A 16,258-nucleotide genomic window follows, 5' to 3' on the forward strand; every position below is an offset into this window, starting at 1 on the left:
CAGTGGGTTTAATCAAAGCCATTTATAACAGGGAAATATGCCCAGCTCCCTACACATGAAAGTTCTTTTTATCACTTTCCTAGCCAGAAAATATTCAAGAAATTGGCTCAAAGTTACTAGAAGAGCAAGCAGCAGTGACATAAAAAATGATTAAACCATTAAAAATAGGATTTTATAAAATTTCTATTTTCAACCTGGAATATTCAAGTCTTAGATTAATGAGAAAATCCATGAATTGATTCCAGTGGAAAAGTGTGTTATCAATCAAAATAGGATAAAAACAAATGTATTTCTGTCACTAATCTCTAAGTTTTAACCTAGCTTATGCTTTTTAGAGTATTTAATAGTTTGAACAGAAAAACTCTTGGCTCAAAGGGTCAGGCTAGTGATCATGGTGAGAAAAAAAATGTGCTTGACCAGAATCTCTCATCAGCCATCATGGTCAACAACAATAGCTGATTCCCACACAGAGCTCATTACGTAGTCACATAGTCCTAAGCAGGTTTCCTACATTAACTCACTAAATGCTCACAACAATCCTGTAAGATTAAAACTGTTATTATCCCCATTCTGATGAGGAAACTAAAACACAAGTTTGCCCAAGGCCACACAGCTGGTCAGTGATAAAGAAGCAGTCAAGAAACACTGCATCAAAGAACCTGGGCCCACAGTGGTAAAAACAAGTCAACCCCTTTCCAGTGGAGGAAATGGCAAGATCACATTAGGCCACCCCTCTCAGCTATGTTGATAGACACGTACTGGTGTGGCTGTAGGGACCCAGAGTTAGGAGAATCCCCAAGTGCCAGCAGATTGGAATTCCACGTGTGGGCGATAATCCATGGGAGGGAGTGGCATGTCACACTGACCAGCTGACAACAGGGATGACAGCAGGATAAATTCCTAAGGATTTGTGAGAAAACCAACCTAGATGATTATAGCTGCATCCCAGGCTATGTGTCCCCACTATGGTTCCCCTTCGCTGGGCACCGGGGGAAGCCAGTAAGAAGCCATATATAAGTGGGTTTGTGGTACCCATGCTGCACTTGTAAGGGAATGTTTCTTTCAAAGCTGAAGGTTCCAGGTGCTCTCCTGCCCTGTGCAAATGCTACCCTAATGTCCCCAAAGGAGGAGAACGGGGCTGGCAGGCAGGACTGCCATGATCTGTACAATTAGTGTCTACAGCTAGCACTGACTGAGCACTGAGTATATACCGTGTAAGCTCTTTACCTGCCTTGCTTCATTTTATCCTCTCCACCCCTACTGGAGCTCTGTGCACAATTACACCTCCATTTTGACAGATGAGGCTCAAAGAGCTGGCGTAATAGACCCACAGTCAACAGCTAGTAAATGGAAAAAATGGACACTGCTCCAAGTTGTTCCAGAGCCCTCACTCTGTGTGGCCTTGGCTGCATAGAATGGGTTGTGCAATTAAGAGAATAATCTGCCTGCAAGATATGAGTTCCATTCTGGGACCAAGTAGGTGCCAGGTTTTTTCTGAGCATATTCTCTTACTTTGGACCAAATAAGGACTTCTGCATTTGCTCTGTGGGGGGTCTCTCTGAAGCCTGGCCCTTAGTGCAGCTCTGCAGGCTTGCTGGACATGCTTGGGGCTCCAGAGCCAGAGGACAGGTGCTGCCCAGACTCAGACGATGCCACTGCTCGTGGCTGCTGCCCAGGCGGCCTCACTTTTCTGTTCTCTTTCTAGGAAGCTATCCAACACAACTCCTTCTTTGAGCCAGAAAGGAAACTGGAATATGGAAATGTCGATGAAGCATTTAAAGTGGTTGATCAAATTGTTGAAGGTAAAACTACCTGAAAAAAATGACAATAGGGGAACCCACCCTGAAAGGCTTCTGAGCACGTCTGCTTTAATGTTGCTCCTCAGGCACGGGCACCTCAAGCCCAAATGCATTTCCCTCAGTGGTGTGTGTGTGTGCACGCGTGTGCGTGTGTGTGCACAGCAGGGAGGCACCATGAGAGGCCTTGGCCCTGGCAGCCGCCATTAGTGACCACTTGCCCTGAATGGAAATTAGAATATAGAAATGTGATGAAGCATTTAAAGTGGTCGATCAAATTACTGAAGATAAAACTACCTGGAAAAAATGATGAAAGGGAAGCAGTTGTGGCCATTGTTGTTATATAAATGTTTTCTCTTTTTCTGTTCACATCCACGTTGCAGGTGGGGAACCGGGCCCAGACTGACTAGGGAACACGGCCACAGCCATACACCAGCCACTAAGTGACAAAGCTGGTTGTGGAAATAATGGCTTTTTTTTAAAAAATGACTTTCGAAGCCCGTGTTTCTTTCTCTTTAATCCTTTTCTGATTTTGCCCTCCCTCCCTTCCTCTTTCCTTGCAACCCTCCCTCCCTCCCCTTCTCCTTCTCTCCCCTCTCTCCAGACTTCCTTCCAGTACATACACAGGCATATCTCAGAGGTATTGTGGCTTTGGTCGCAGACCAGTGCAAGGAAGTGAGTTGTCATCTTTTTGCTGATCAAGGGTCTCATCTTCAGTGGGTCTGTATATGGATAAAATAATACTGATCTCAAAGATCCATTATGAAGATTATAAGAGATAATAATGTGTGCTTGGCTCATAGTAAGAGACTCAGAACTATGAGCAATAATTATTAGGTTAAGGTGATTTTGTTGTTCTCCTCTAGGTTACCTAGTATTGAGCTAACATGCTGGCAGGTGTGCATTCAGCAAAGCCAGTGGATCCCGGCTTTCTCACTATAAGATGTGTATGAAATTCCCCTGTGCCCCATTCTGGGGATTCTGGAGTTAGAGGATCCAGGGTACCCCGGAAATCTGTTATTGACCAGTTTTAACAGTGCTCCAGGTGATTCTTAGGAATAAAATGTGGTAAACACTCCAAGGGTGAGTTTGTTTTGTGGGGCAGAAGAGGGAGCATATTTAGCATAGAGAGCCCATGGTATGATCATCTTGGAAGTATCAGTATTTAGGGGCGCTCTTCCATTGGTACCACAGTACATTTTTGTGTAAGGGTTTAATTCCTGTGTTTTCCCTGCCCTCTTCTTTCATTGTTTAATTCAATTTGGCAATTTATTCAATCTATCTTTTAATTGAATTTTCACTTGATACCTGCATCATACCCTGTTAAGGAGTATAAAAATGACACAGAAAGGTTTAAAGGGACTTTTAAGTTGTCATTCTCTTAGCTCACTAATTTGAGGTTTGTTTGTTTTTCTCACTCTGTGATTGTCATTTGGATTAAGAAGTTCTGACTACTTGTTTCAATATAAGATAATTGAAGGGAATTATCACAACAGCCCTTTATCTGCCCCTTAGGAAAATAGGTGCTCCAAGAAAAAAGAATACTTAAAAGATAAAATATGTGGAGCATTATATCAAGTCTCCAACTGTGTTCCTGAAGGAAGTGACATTCTTGTTTGTGAAGACAGATGTCAGCCCTCTCTAACCCTGGTGTCACCAGCATTCAGGGACACTGTTTACAAATGAGCCAGCTGAGGCCAGAGAGGCATGTGATTGACCAGGAATCAAATATATCTAAGTTTTCCAACTCTGAAGTTCACATGTTCTCTTCTCTACACTAAGCTGCTTCTCATTTATCTCTTTAAAATTTCATTAGCTGGGATGGGCTTTACGCTGGGGAGGGAGATGGCAATCTGTGTGGCAGGATTTTCGAGAGCCCGGGGAGCCCGGGAACTGAGATTATCTCCCCCACAGCCTGTCCTGTTGGGCATCCTACAGATAAAGTCCTTCATATCTTAACAGCTTTTCCTTCTTTAAGGGCCCCTTATTAAAATGTAAATATGCCTGGAGGAATCATTCCTAAATCCATACTGGGATAAAATTTTATCTCAGGGATTAGTTGAACAAATTGGTTTCCAACCTAGAGTGTTCAGAGCAACACCCTAGGGCAAAGAGGGGCACCATGGTGGGGGGCTGTGGTGAGGGGGGCAGCACAACATAACGGGGCTCTAGAACATGCCTACCTGACAGGTTTAAGCAGAAACAGCTCTTTCTGATATATTTTTACTTCTGTATTTTTTAAAAAGATTTTGTTTATCTTCAGAGGGGAAGGTAAGGAGAAAGGGAGAGAAATATCAATGTATGGTTGCCTCATACGCGTCCCCTGCTGGGAACTGGCCTGCAACCTAGGCATGTGCCCTGACTGGGAACCGAGCCACCAAAGTCCTTTGGTTTGCAGGCCCATGCTCAGTCCACTGAGCTATGCCAGCCAGGGCAGTTCTGTATTTTTTTTAATGAAGCAAATATTTAACAAGATAAATCGAGTGGCTGGGTGTAATTATTACCATTGCAAACCATGAATTTGAGCCCACTGATAAGTGGGGTTTTCAATGTATAGTCTTTGATAAAAGCTTAAATTGAAATTGAGATCAGAGTGCTTGACATTTAATTTTTCTATTTTATAAATGAAGCAGAACTTGTTCATTCTTCTGTACCCTTTCTTTACTCAGATTTTGGGTAAGATAGGAAGTCCAGACTCCAATACAAAAGATCTCCTTGGGTATCTTCCTCACACAATATACAAGTCACTATTATTTGGTACATTTTTAATTTTTGAAAGTTCTGCCTCCCACCTAGCATGATGGCTGTCATAGTTGTGTTCTGTTTGTTTGTTTTTTCACCTCTGTTTTTGTTTTTGCCTCAGACTTCCAAAGTGTTTCTTGAACATTTTTTAGAATTCCATTTTGATATATCAGTAGTGAGGGATTTGTTTTTGTTTATAACTATTTTACAATCAGTGATTAGTTCTCATCCACATTAACTGTTTATAGATTTTTGAAAGTGGTGACAAGAACGTAGGCAACTAGTATATAGAACTTTCATCCTCATGACATTTTCTGGACAGCTACCACCTGGGTATGGTATGGAATATTCTTTATTCCTTTGGCCCAGACATACTTTTTCTTAATTATAATATAATTGTCTTAAAAAATATTCTCTACATACACTGAGAACCACATGAAACAATGTTGTGATTTTGCTTCAAACACAATTTAGAAAATTCAAGAGAAAAGGAAATTCTATTGTGTTTACCTCTATTTTTATTCTTTCCATTGCTCTCTTGCCTTCCTGATGTTCCAAGATCTTTTTTTTTTAATCACTTCCTATCTACTTCAAGACCTTTCCTTAGCCATTTGTTATTTTCGGAGAGATTTTTTGAAGACAAACTCCCTTAGTTTTCCTTCCTCTGAGGTGTCTTGATTTCTTTTTTCATTCCTGAAGGATACTTTCACTGAATATAGAATTCCAAGTTGACAGGTCCTGTAGCACTTGAAGAAAGATGTTGTACCAGTTCCTCTGGCCTCTGTGGTTTCTGACAGGAAATCTGCTGTCTTTTGAAGTATTTCTCTCTGATAGGTGAAGTAATGTTTTCTCTCATTGCTTTCAAGATTTGACTTTGTGTTTAGTTTTCAAAAGTTTAGCTGTGATGTCTTAGCATGAATTTCTTTGCTTTATCCCTTTGGGACTTACTCTGTTTCTTGAATCTTCAGGCTTATGGCTTTTACCAGGTTTGGGAAATTTTCAGTTATTATTTGTTCAAATGTTTGACTTCAGCGACACAAATTTTTTATCTTTTATTTTAGCCACACAGGTTCCCTAGGCTCTGTTCACTTTCTTTTCAGTCTATTTCTCTCTAGTATTTAGGCTGGGAAATTTCTATTGTTCTATATTCTTGTCCATTGATAATTTCCTCTGTTCACTCTGTTCTGTAGTTGAGTTCATCGATGGAGCCTCTTACATTTTGTTTGTTATAGTTCTAAAATTGTCATTTGGATCTTTATATGTCTTCTGTTTCTTTGTAGAGATTTTAAATTTTTTTCATTTATTTTAAGTGTTCATGTCAATACTCATTGAAGCATTTTTTATGATGGCTGCTTTAAAATCCTTGTCAGATCATTTCATGGTCTGTGTCATCTCAGTGTTGGAAGCTGTTGTCTTTCCTCATTCAAGTTGAGTTCTTGGTATGGAGAGTGATTTTTTATTCTGTCCTGGTAATTTAGGGTATTATGTTATAAGACTCTGGATCTTACTTAAGTCTTCTATTTTACCAGAACTCCTCTGACCCTGCGTTGGTGGGGAAAATGGGGGTGGGGGTCGGGCAGCATGATGTTTTGTTATTGGCCAGGGTGGAAGTCTAGTTTTCCCATATGGTCTCCACTGACAACAGCCCAACAGAGGGTTTTGGGCACCTCATTGAAACCTGATAAGGGTGGAAGCCTGGGCTCTTCAGTCAACTTTTGAAGATAAAGACAGGTCCGTAGTTTTTTTCTGTAGTGTTTCACTGGAGTAGAGTAGTTTTTTATATAAAAGCTTTTTGTCTTGGTAGGCTTCTCCTTTGCTGGGCCTTTCTTTAGGGAAGATAGACTTTTCTTGGGAATTTTTAAAAAAGGTTTTTAAAATTTATTCTTAGAGAAGAAGGGAGGAAGAAAGAAAAGGAGAGCAACATTGATGTGTGAGAGAAACATTGATGAGTTGCCTCTCACACATGCCCTCACTGGGGCATAGGACCACAACCCAGGCATGTGCCCTGACTGGAAATCAAACCCAATACCTTTTGCTTTATGGGCCAATACCCAACCCACTGAGCTATATCAGTGAGGGCTTGGAACATTTTTTTCTGTCTTTGCCTGCTAATATTTATGGATTTCTGGCTACTCTGGTACCAAATATAAGCTACATGAAACAAAACAACAGCATAACCCACTGAATTCACCATTGCATCTTTCCTTGGGTCCCAAAGTCCCTAGGTGGTCTGCCCTCTCTTTTGTATCTTTGACATTCTTCTTATGTTTCTTTTTTTATTTTATTTAGTTATTTTTCAAGTACAGTTTTTTGTCTATTTCTCCCATCCCAGCCCCCCCGCCCCGTGCTCCCCACCTCCCTCCCATTTCCTCCCCCCCAGTCCTCATCCCTGTGTCTTTTATACTTGTTCCTCAAAATCCCTCCCCTTTTTTCCCCTTAAATTCCCTTCCCTCTCCCCTCTGGTCACTGCCCACTTGTTCTCTATTTCGGTGTCTTTGTTTTTATTCTCTTTGCTTGTTTGTTTTGTTGTTTAGCTTCCTGTTAAAGGTGAGATCATATGGTATTTGTCTTCCAATGCCTGGTCTATTTCACTCAGCATAATGCTTTCCAGTTCCATCCATGTTGTTGCAAAGGGTAGTAGCTCCTTCTTTCTCTCTGCTGCATAGAATTCCATTGTGTATATGTACTACAATTTTTTATTATGTTTCTTTTATATGTAATATTCATGGTTATTAGCAGAAGGAACAGAGAAACATGCATCTATGCCATCTTGTCTTAGAACTAGAAGTCTCCTTGTCATACTATTTTGACTCTATACACCTTTCCCTAGGACTATGTGATCCACTGTATTGGCAGATATGACAGGTTCCTCTACAGAACTTTACTTCACATAAAGTTGCAGGTATAATGAAAGCTAATGGTTATCATTTGTGGCCCTTCACCATGCAGCCTACTGTCCCAGCAGAAGTACTGTAAGTGGACTTTCTCCATAATGAGAAAACAGCTAGGGGATGCTACCTGTCCTGTCTGACAGCCTTCTTGATTCTGGCGTATTTTCCTCTAAAGGTGAAATACATCTGGGAGGTCAGGAGCATTTCTATATGGAAACCCAAAGCGTGCTTGCTGTTCCCAAAAGAGAGGATCAAGAAATGGACATCTATGTGTCCACACAGTATCCCAGAGGCATACAGGTAACATGGGGCCTTTGTGGAAAGAATGTAGCTTAATGGTTTTTGCCTGCAAAATACACCAAAAGCAATTAGAGACAAAAACACCATTCTAGAAACTGAAGGAATTTGGAGTACTAATAACCATATCCATTTGGGTATTAATAACCATATAATTTTAAAGCTTTTAAGTGTTTTTAGAGTAGAGGCCTTCTGTTTGTGGATCTGTAACTAAAACAGTTACAGAATCAGCAGGTCTCTTTTGCTATACGTTTGACGCTGTTAAGAATACAAAAGAAGCGATGAATTAGCACTGAAACCGTTGAATGATAGTATAGGAAAGTTGTTCAGAGGAGAAATCCTGAGAGTTCACATCACAAAGAGCATTTTTCCTTTTCTTCTATTGTGTCTAAATGAAATGATGAATGTTAACTAAACCCATCGTGGTAATCACTTTACAGTATACATAAATCAAACCACCATGCTGTATACCTTAAACTTATACAGTAGTATATGTTAATTATTTCTCAATAAAACTGGAAAAAGGAATAAAAAAAAAAGAGGAAGGTCCATCCTACAAAGTTGACAGTATGCAACTCACATGAAGCAGTTAGGAAACCACACTGGGGAGATGACAACCTGGCATAAATCGGCTAAGTCAGAATTTACAAACATGGGAGGATTAAGAGAACACAGGGCTGCTAAGAGCTAGAGTCCTCCAGAAAGTCCCTTGAAGATCAAGTCTTAAGTTTGGATTTATACTGAAATGAGGTTTGTCTAGATGGTGAGAGAGATACCATTTCCAGACAATTCCACACCAAGATCAAATACTACTCATTCATTCATTCATTCATTCATGCAAATGTATGTCCCTTCCGCAAATATTTATGCCTATATACCAGGAAGCATGCATGTAAGAAAGAAAAAATAGTACAAGGACTGTCCAAGCTGGAATGGAGGATGCACTTTTGGGGTGGCTAGTTTAGGCATCAGGGTGAAAGCAAAGGGGTCTGGATTCAATAGGTCATAAAGAGCAGGGTTATTACCAGAACAAGTAGGAATGTGGGACTGTGGAGAATGAGACCTTTGTAAGGTTGAAACATTAAGAAGGGTGAGGCAAACTCCATTCCAGTCCTATTCTGCTCCTTACTTCCTATGTGACGTTGGGTCCATCACTTCATCCCTCTTGGTTGGACTCCCTATCTGTAAAAACACTAGGATAGCAAAAAAAAAAAAAAAAAAAAGAGCAAGACCTGCATCCAGGGAAGACCTACTGGCCAACTATAGCAGTAATCCAAATGGGAGGTGAAAAGAGTGCATTTTCCAGTGGAGAACAGTGGCGTGCAGGGAAAAGACTCAATCTGAAAGAGATTTGGAAGGCCACAGAACCTCCCTGCTTCAAGAAACACATCCCTAGGGATTAGTGTGAAAAATGTGCTTTGTGTAAATGAGTAGTTCGTGGGGAAAATTTATTTTAAAAATTTAGCACAGAGTACACTACTCAATCCTAATGATAGTTTTGGTGATGTCATTGTAGCTAAAATACCATTGAGATCAGCATGGATACACACTGAGGTTTTTGGAAATTGCCCTGTTATTTAGCATAACCACACAATTTGTGTATCACGTACAACATTGTAGAATTAAAACATGTAAGCGCTGTCTCAGCTCCCTTGCTGTTAATGTGTCAGATTAATGAGGACTGTTCTCGTTCATAGGACATAGTTGCTTCAGTCTTGAAGCTCCCAGCTAACAAGGTCATGTGTCATGTAAAGCGTGTTGGTGGGGCCTTCGGGGGGAAGGTGTTCAGAACTGGCATCATGGCAGCCATCGCCGCATTTGCAGCAAACAAGTAAGTGGAGAAAATAAAATGAGGTCTTGCTGAATATTAGCAATATCAGAATTAAGGAGGAAAAATTTCAGTCAAAGTTATTTAAAATCTCATAGAATATACACATACACAAAACAAGCTGTCAGTTATTACAACTTTTTATCTTTTATTGTCAAACTGCATACAATAAGGGCCAAAATAAGAATCAGTTACCAAAAAGAATAAAAGCCCCAGTGAAAATTCTATAATACCTGGAGAGTAGACAGAAACAGGACAGAGGTTATGTATCCATAGCACCTGTGTGCATGTGTGTGTGCCCCTGATTTAAATAGAGATTTTGCTCTTGTTATGCTTCTCTTTGTGTATATTAGCTTATATTACCATTTTTCTTCAAGAATCTCAAAATATTTCCATAGGAAATTGTCTTTGGAGCAGGTACCCATAGAAGGCTCAGTTTCTTTGCTGAGTAATATGAGTCATTTCCTCTATCCCATGATACAAAAACACCTTGTTTGCACACTCGTTGGAGCTGGGCGCACTTGCACACCTATCCAGTCAACACCACCTGGATTCCTCCATCTGTAACCAGTCTCTAATTCGGCCTTTGGACTATTTGCCTATAGGGGAGGTTGTTATCACAGTGGGAAATACCCCCAAAGCAATACTCTGGGGCCTCTGGCACCCGCGAGTCTCCCTCCCATAAGCAGTGAATGCCAGCAATTGCGCCCTGACCGAAGACAGGGGAGGCCACTGTGTGTGCCGGAGATCAGCACAGCCTGAGTTCAGGGAGTAGTTCTGCTGTTCTGTGATGTGTGTGGATGCTACTCAAGGTGCCATTAGGGGCTAAACCCCACATAATACCTACATGGTAAAACAGTTCACCACCCAATCTTTTCTGTTTTAGACATGGCCGTGCTGTCCGCTGCATCCTGGAACGAGGAGAAGACATGTTAATAACTGCAGGCCGCCATCCTTACCTTGGAAAGTACAAAGTGAGCAGAAGAAGGGAAGGGGAGGATTCCTGTTGTAAATACAACATTTCCAAAAATGCAGAGGGCAGCACTCGGCTACTCTCTAATGGGCAATAACAATGAGCAAATCAACAAATTGTGCTTCTGTTTAACTTTCTATTCCTTGGGCTAATTGCTTAATTACTGGCTGGTAAAATGAAGCTTTTCTGCTTGGCTCAGAGATGAGTTTGTGAAAAGCTAGCTGGTACTGGCTGCTACAGAGTGATTAACTAGAAAACATATGAGTATATAGGTCCATAAAAGTAGATATGATAATCATGCTATAAAAGACATAAAAAGAATGATTCCTATAAAAATGATGTTTTGTAAAATTATAATTATCTGCCAACACATTCCTCATTTTAACTGCATCAGAATAATTTGTAAAACTCTGTCCCAGAAAATGTTCGTAGCACAAAATAATAATAATAATTATTATTATTATTTGCTTTATAAGAATTAAGTTTACCTGGCAGAGTGAGCTAATGGCTCTAACAAACAACTAAAAAACCTCAGGGATCTAAACCTTTATTGTGTTAATTCGTGCCCCAGTAACAGCTAAATGTGAATCAGTGGGGGTGGGAGGAGGAGGGAGGAGAAGAGAGGATCTGCCTCACCAAGCCGTGCGGCGACTCCGGCTTCCCCTCTTCCCCTGGGACTGCACTGTTGAATGCAGAAGTCACTGGGCACCTGTGCCTATATTTAACATTAAATTTACTCAATTAAGTGAAATTAAAAATTTAGTTCCACAGTTGCATTAGCTATATATCAACTGCTCAAGAACCCCATGTGGCTAATGGCTGCCATATTGGACATGCAGATATAGAATATCACAGAAGGTTCTGTTGGATAGTACTGCCCTAGGGACTCCGAGTCCTCTACTGGGTCTTCTGCAGAAGGCAGCAGACAAGGGAAGAGAGGGAGCATAAAAGTGTCATGTGGGAGGTATTTTAGTCACCAGGCGTGTAAGTGGTGGACCTAGCTTCTATCCACAGTTAATGGCCAGAACTTTGCCACCTAACTGCAAAGGAGGCTGGGAAATGTAGCCTTCCTCTGTGCCCAGGATGAAAGACAACATGGTTTGTGAAACACATAGCTTCATTTCTACCACAACTGGTGTGCCTGCACACATCTTTTTAGACAATAATAAATGTATCTCTTCAGTGCACATTTATTCTAGCTAATATTTAATTTTGGTTTAGTTCAACAAAGATTTATTGCAGTAAGTTTTGTTCTGAATGAGATTACATTTCAGTGATTGAGAGGGACATAAGTCACATATGAAGTCACTATGAAAGCATAATAATCTCAGGTCAAAAGATGAGGCACACATAGTAAAACTGTGGGGAGAGATAAACATGAGTTGGCATATGTGCAGGAGGCTTCTTAGAAAAGGTAAAACATAAATGACCTTCAAGAAAGGATAGGCAGAAAGAAGGTATACCAGGTGGTATGAATACTAAAAGCAAGAATGCAGAATTGGGATGAACATGGCATTTTTGACAGGGGCAGGAGTGAGGGGAGCATGAGAACACAGAGGGCTTGCTGAAGAGCAATGGGAAATGATTTGTTGGGCTATGTGATGCCAGACTGAGAGGGGCCCAAGAATCCCAGGATGAGGGCTTAAGCTTGATCTCGTAAGAAAGAGTGAAACTGGGTAGATCCTTGACCAGTCAAGTGCCCTAACCAAACATGAGTCCATGGGGAAGAGTAACATCACGGCAGCGGGCAGGATGGCTTAGGGAGGAGAGAGGGCGGAGGCAGGTGGACCACTAGGAGGAAGCTGACACAGTCAGACACGAAGCAGTTGAAGTCTGAGCTACATAATAAGAGGTAGAAGAAGAGATTTTATTGTGTAAAGAGCCATCATTGTGTAAAATCAAATAGAATTTGGTGACACACTTGGCAAAACACAATGCAGAATAAAACCATACACATGACTTGGAAGTATTTAGTAGACAGAGCCAAGTTGGAAGGAGGAGCCAGTCTGGAGAGACAGTGATGAGTTCGTTTGTGTAAGTTTTGGGCAGGAAGTGACAAATGTCCTTCACTACTAAGGGACTTTATTAAAAGGACTACATTATAATTATAGAAGTCATCAGCATAGTGGAGATTAAAAAATGAAAAAATAATGTTTTCTAATGAAGGGTGGTGTGAGAACAAGGGATAATACTAATGGGTTAATACCATTAATATTAATTTATATTTAGAGCACTCTGTTTCAGTCACTTGCCTACGATTTTCCATGCACCACCATATTTATTGCCATTTCACAGACGGTCAGAGGTTGTGGGGCTTGCCTCAGGTACAGAGCAGGTTAAGTAGCAAAGCCAGGCCTCAACCTCAAACTGCTGGAATTCGTAGGCCATGCCCTTGGTTTGATTTCGGTTCCATTCAATAGCAGTCATTACAGGGAACTTCAATAAGTTCAGAGATATTAAAGCAGTGCACAGACCAAAAACAGGAATACTGGGCATATCTTAAAAGCAACACCAGGAAGATATTCATTTAAAAGACCTTCAGCAACACCAAATGCTGCTGAGTATGCTGACTGGCGATGGCCCTGTGAGAGAAATGTGCAGAGTACGTGCTGAGCAGGCACCAGGTTGGAAGATTAGGAGAAGACCTAATCTTCAACTTAGGAGATTTGAAGATGAGGAGAGATGTGAGGGTGGGAGCCATACTTCAAGGGTGGCAAGAATGGGGGCTCGACAAATACATCATTGCTTTGCTTTACAAGGAGAAAAAAGGATTAAATAGTAGTGATGGGTTAAACAGGAAGAGTTTCTATTTATTTCACTTTTTTATCTTTTTTTTACCCTTCCTTTTTTCCTTTTTCATTATTATTTTTAGTTGTGGCAAAATACACACAACATAAAATGTACTATCTTACTCATTTTTAAGTGTGTGTTTCAGTGGCATTATTCACATTGTTGCCCAGTTGTCACCACCATCCAACTCTGAAGTTCTGCCCATCTCGTAAAACTGAAGCTCTGCACCCATGAAGCAGTAACTCCCCTACTTCTCTCAACAGCCCCTGGCAACCACCATTCTACTTTCTGTCTCTATACATTTGACTATTCATATAAATGGAATCACAGTATTTGTTCTTTTGTGACTGGCTTATATCACTTAACATAATGTCCTTAAAGGTCATATGCACTGTAGCATGTGTCAAAATTTTCTTCCTTCTTAAGGCTTAATACTATTGCGTTGTATGTATATGCCACATTTTGTCTATCCATTCATCCACTGATAGACACTTGAGTTACTACTACCCCTCAGCTATTATGAGTAATGCTGCTATAAACATAGGTGTACAAATATCTCTTTGAGATCCTGCCCTCAGCTCTTTTAGATAAATACTGAGATGTGGGATTGCGGGATCACATGGTAGTTCTACTTTAATTTTTTGAAGAACTGCCATACTGTTTTCAATAGCAGATACATTACTTTACATTCCCACCAATCGTGCACAAAAGTTCCAATTTCACTGAATCCTCACAAACACCTAGTTTCTGCTGTTTTTATAGTAGCCATACTAATGGATGTGAGGTGGTATACTGTGGTTTTGATTTGTATTTTTCTAATGATTAGTAATGTTAGACATTTTTTCTTGTGCTTACTGGACCTTTGTATATCTTTGGAGAAATATCTCTTCAAGTCCTTGGTCCACTTTTTAATCAGATTGTTTTTTATTGTTGTGTTGAGTTCTTTATACATCCTGAATATTAACCTTTTCACAGACACATGATTGGCAGATATTTTCTCCCATTCTCTGGGTTGCCATTTCACTCTGTCGATTATCTCCTTTGATACACAGAAGTTTTTTATTTTGATGTAGCCAGTTTATTTTTTCTTTTGTTACCTTTGCTTTCGGTGTCATATCCAAGAAATCATTACCAAGTCCAATGTCATGAAGCTTTTGGCCTATGTGTAGAGGATTCACAAGTGACAAAGCACGCTTTAGAGAGCCTTGGCCCCCAGCACTAGCATCAAAGGTCAATTCTCCTCCTGCAGGCTGGAGTCATGAACGACGGCAGAATCTTGGCCCTGGATATGGAGCATTACAGCAATGGAGGCACCACCCTGGATGAGTCATTGCTTGTAAGTGTTTTCAGGAGCAAGTTCACATTCTTAAAAGTGTTACATAAAATGGTTGAATTCACAAAATGCTCAATAGCTAAACAATATTTAATTATAAAAGCATAAAGTCTCTCATTGTAGGGTAGCCGCATGTTGCCAGTGTCCCCAGAGTGAGCCCGAAGGTCTTAGCCAGGTCTGATCTGCATCCATGTGTTATTTCTATGTTTCCTATACTTATAGCTCTTGTCTCTAAGGTGCAAGCCTTGGACCTCAGCCTCAGCCCCACTGACATTTTGGACAGATAATTCTTCGCTGTGGGGGCGCCCTGTGCATGGTGGGGTGGGTGGCAGCATTCCTTGCCTCTCCCCAGCAGATATCAGCAGCACAGCTACCCTCCAGTCTCAGCAACCAAAAGTGTCTCCAGACATTGCCAAATTCTCAGGGGAAAAAGGCAAATTACCCAGAGGAGAACCAATCATTAGACCAAATGCCAAAACACTTTTTCCTGTTATCTAGGATATTATTTATATTCATTATATTCTAGAGATTAAGTGGTTAGGGCTTATGAATGCTCCACGGGCTTTTGGATATGTTTGAAATCTGGGCAAAATGTACTTGCTCTAAAATATTAAAATTTTAAAAAGATTTCAAAAGAAAAGTTATTCAAATCCTTAAATATTATTTTACAGCAAAAAAATGCATTTAAATTGAGACATGGGTCTAGTTTAAGCATGTTTGATGTGACTGAGAGAGAGTCGGTCATTCCTGGCCAGGTTTTGGTCTGAAGTCTCAGGGTGATAAAACAGATAGAGAAGTCTCCTCACATCAACTCTGGATTTCCCCAGGTGTTAGAAATGGGAATTCTGAAAATGGAAAATTGTTACAAGTTTCCCAACCTGCGCTGCCGAGGGCGGACGTGCAGAACCAACCTTCCATCCAACACAGCTTTTCGTGGGTTCGGCTTTCCTCAGACAGGGCTGATCATCGAATCCTGCATCACAGACGTCGCAGCCAAGTGTGGGTTGCCCCCCGAGAAGGTAACACTACATTAGTCCCATTCACAAAAGATACCAAACTTTAGAGGTGAGAGGGGCATTGGGAGCCATTTATGCTGAGAAATGCGAGGCCCGTATGGACTAAATGATTTGCTCCAAGGAACCCAACTCACTCCTCTCACTCAGGCTCCTTCTCAAAAATCCTGGGGACGAGAAGATGTTGAAGAGTGAGCATTGTATTCTAATCTGTTTAGTGAGAAATCTCCATTGGTTGGGGGTATAACTGCCACAAGTTGTCATACCCTTCCTTCCCCTGCTTCCTTAACATCTCAGGCCGCTGTCCTAAAGTTTCAGCCACCTCAGTCACTACGATGGTCTTCCTTCAGTTCTTTGTCCCAACTCCATCATTCACAAGCTCTGTGTTCTTCCTTGCACCCGTTCTACCCAAGGACCCTAGAATGGAGGTACAGTGCGGGGCATGGTGTGCTGTCTCACCCCTTCTCCCCTCTGCCTTCTGCTGCAGCTTTGGGGGCAGAGAGGAAGAGACAGAAGAAAACAGGCAGCATCTCCTCACGTGACTCCTCCCAGCAAGCTCTCTGTCCTCTCCTTGATTCAATGTAGCCACTTCTTA

The 16,258-nt window shown here is 41.0% G+C and overlaps 1 protein-coding gene across 2 annotated transcripts in view; it reads left to right on the top strand.

Moving 5' to 3' along the window:
- Positions 1–16,258, top strand: part of AOX1 (aldehyde oxidase 1) — a 69,325-nt gene that overhangs the window by 35,866 nt on the left and 17,201 nt on the right. For both annotated transcript variants that reach the window (XM_037167574.2, XM_037167575.2), the window contains exons 20-25: positions 1,706–1,802; positions 7,605–7,729; positions 9,424–9,557; positions 10,441–10,528; positions 14,567–14,653; positions 15,478–15,669. In XM_037167574.2, coding sequence (XP_037023469.2) covers positions 1,706–1,802; positions 7,605–7,729; positions 9,424–9,557; positions 10,441–10,528; positions 14,567–14,653; positions 15,478–15,669 — 723 coding nt within the window. The remainder of the gene's footprint in view (positions 1–1,705; positions 1,803–7,604; positions 7,730–9,423; positions 9,558–10,440; positions 10,529–14,566; positions 14,654–15,477; positions 15,670–16,258) is intronic.

The sequence above is a fragment of the Artibeus jamaicensis genome, unplaced genomic scaffold (assembly GCF_021234435.1).
Source record: "Artibeus jamaicensis isolate MK-2021 breed Jamaican fruit bat unplaced genomic scaffold, CSHL_Jam_final contig_391, whole genome shotgun sequence".
Classification (NCBI taxonomy): domain Eukaryota; kingdom Metazoa; phylum Chordata; class Mammalia; order Chiroptera; family Phyllostomidae; genus Artibeus; species Artibeus jamaicensis.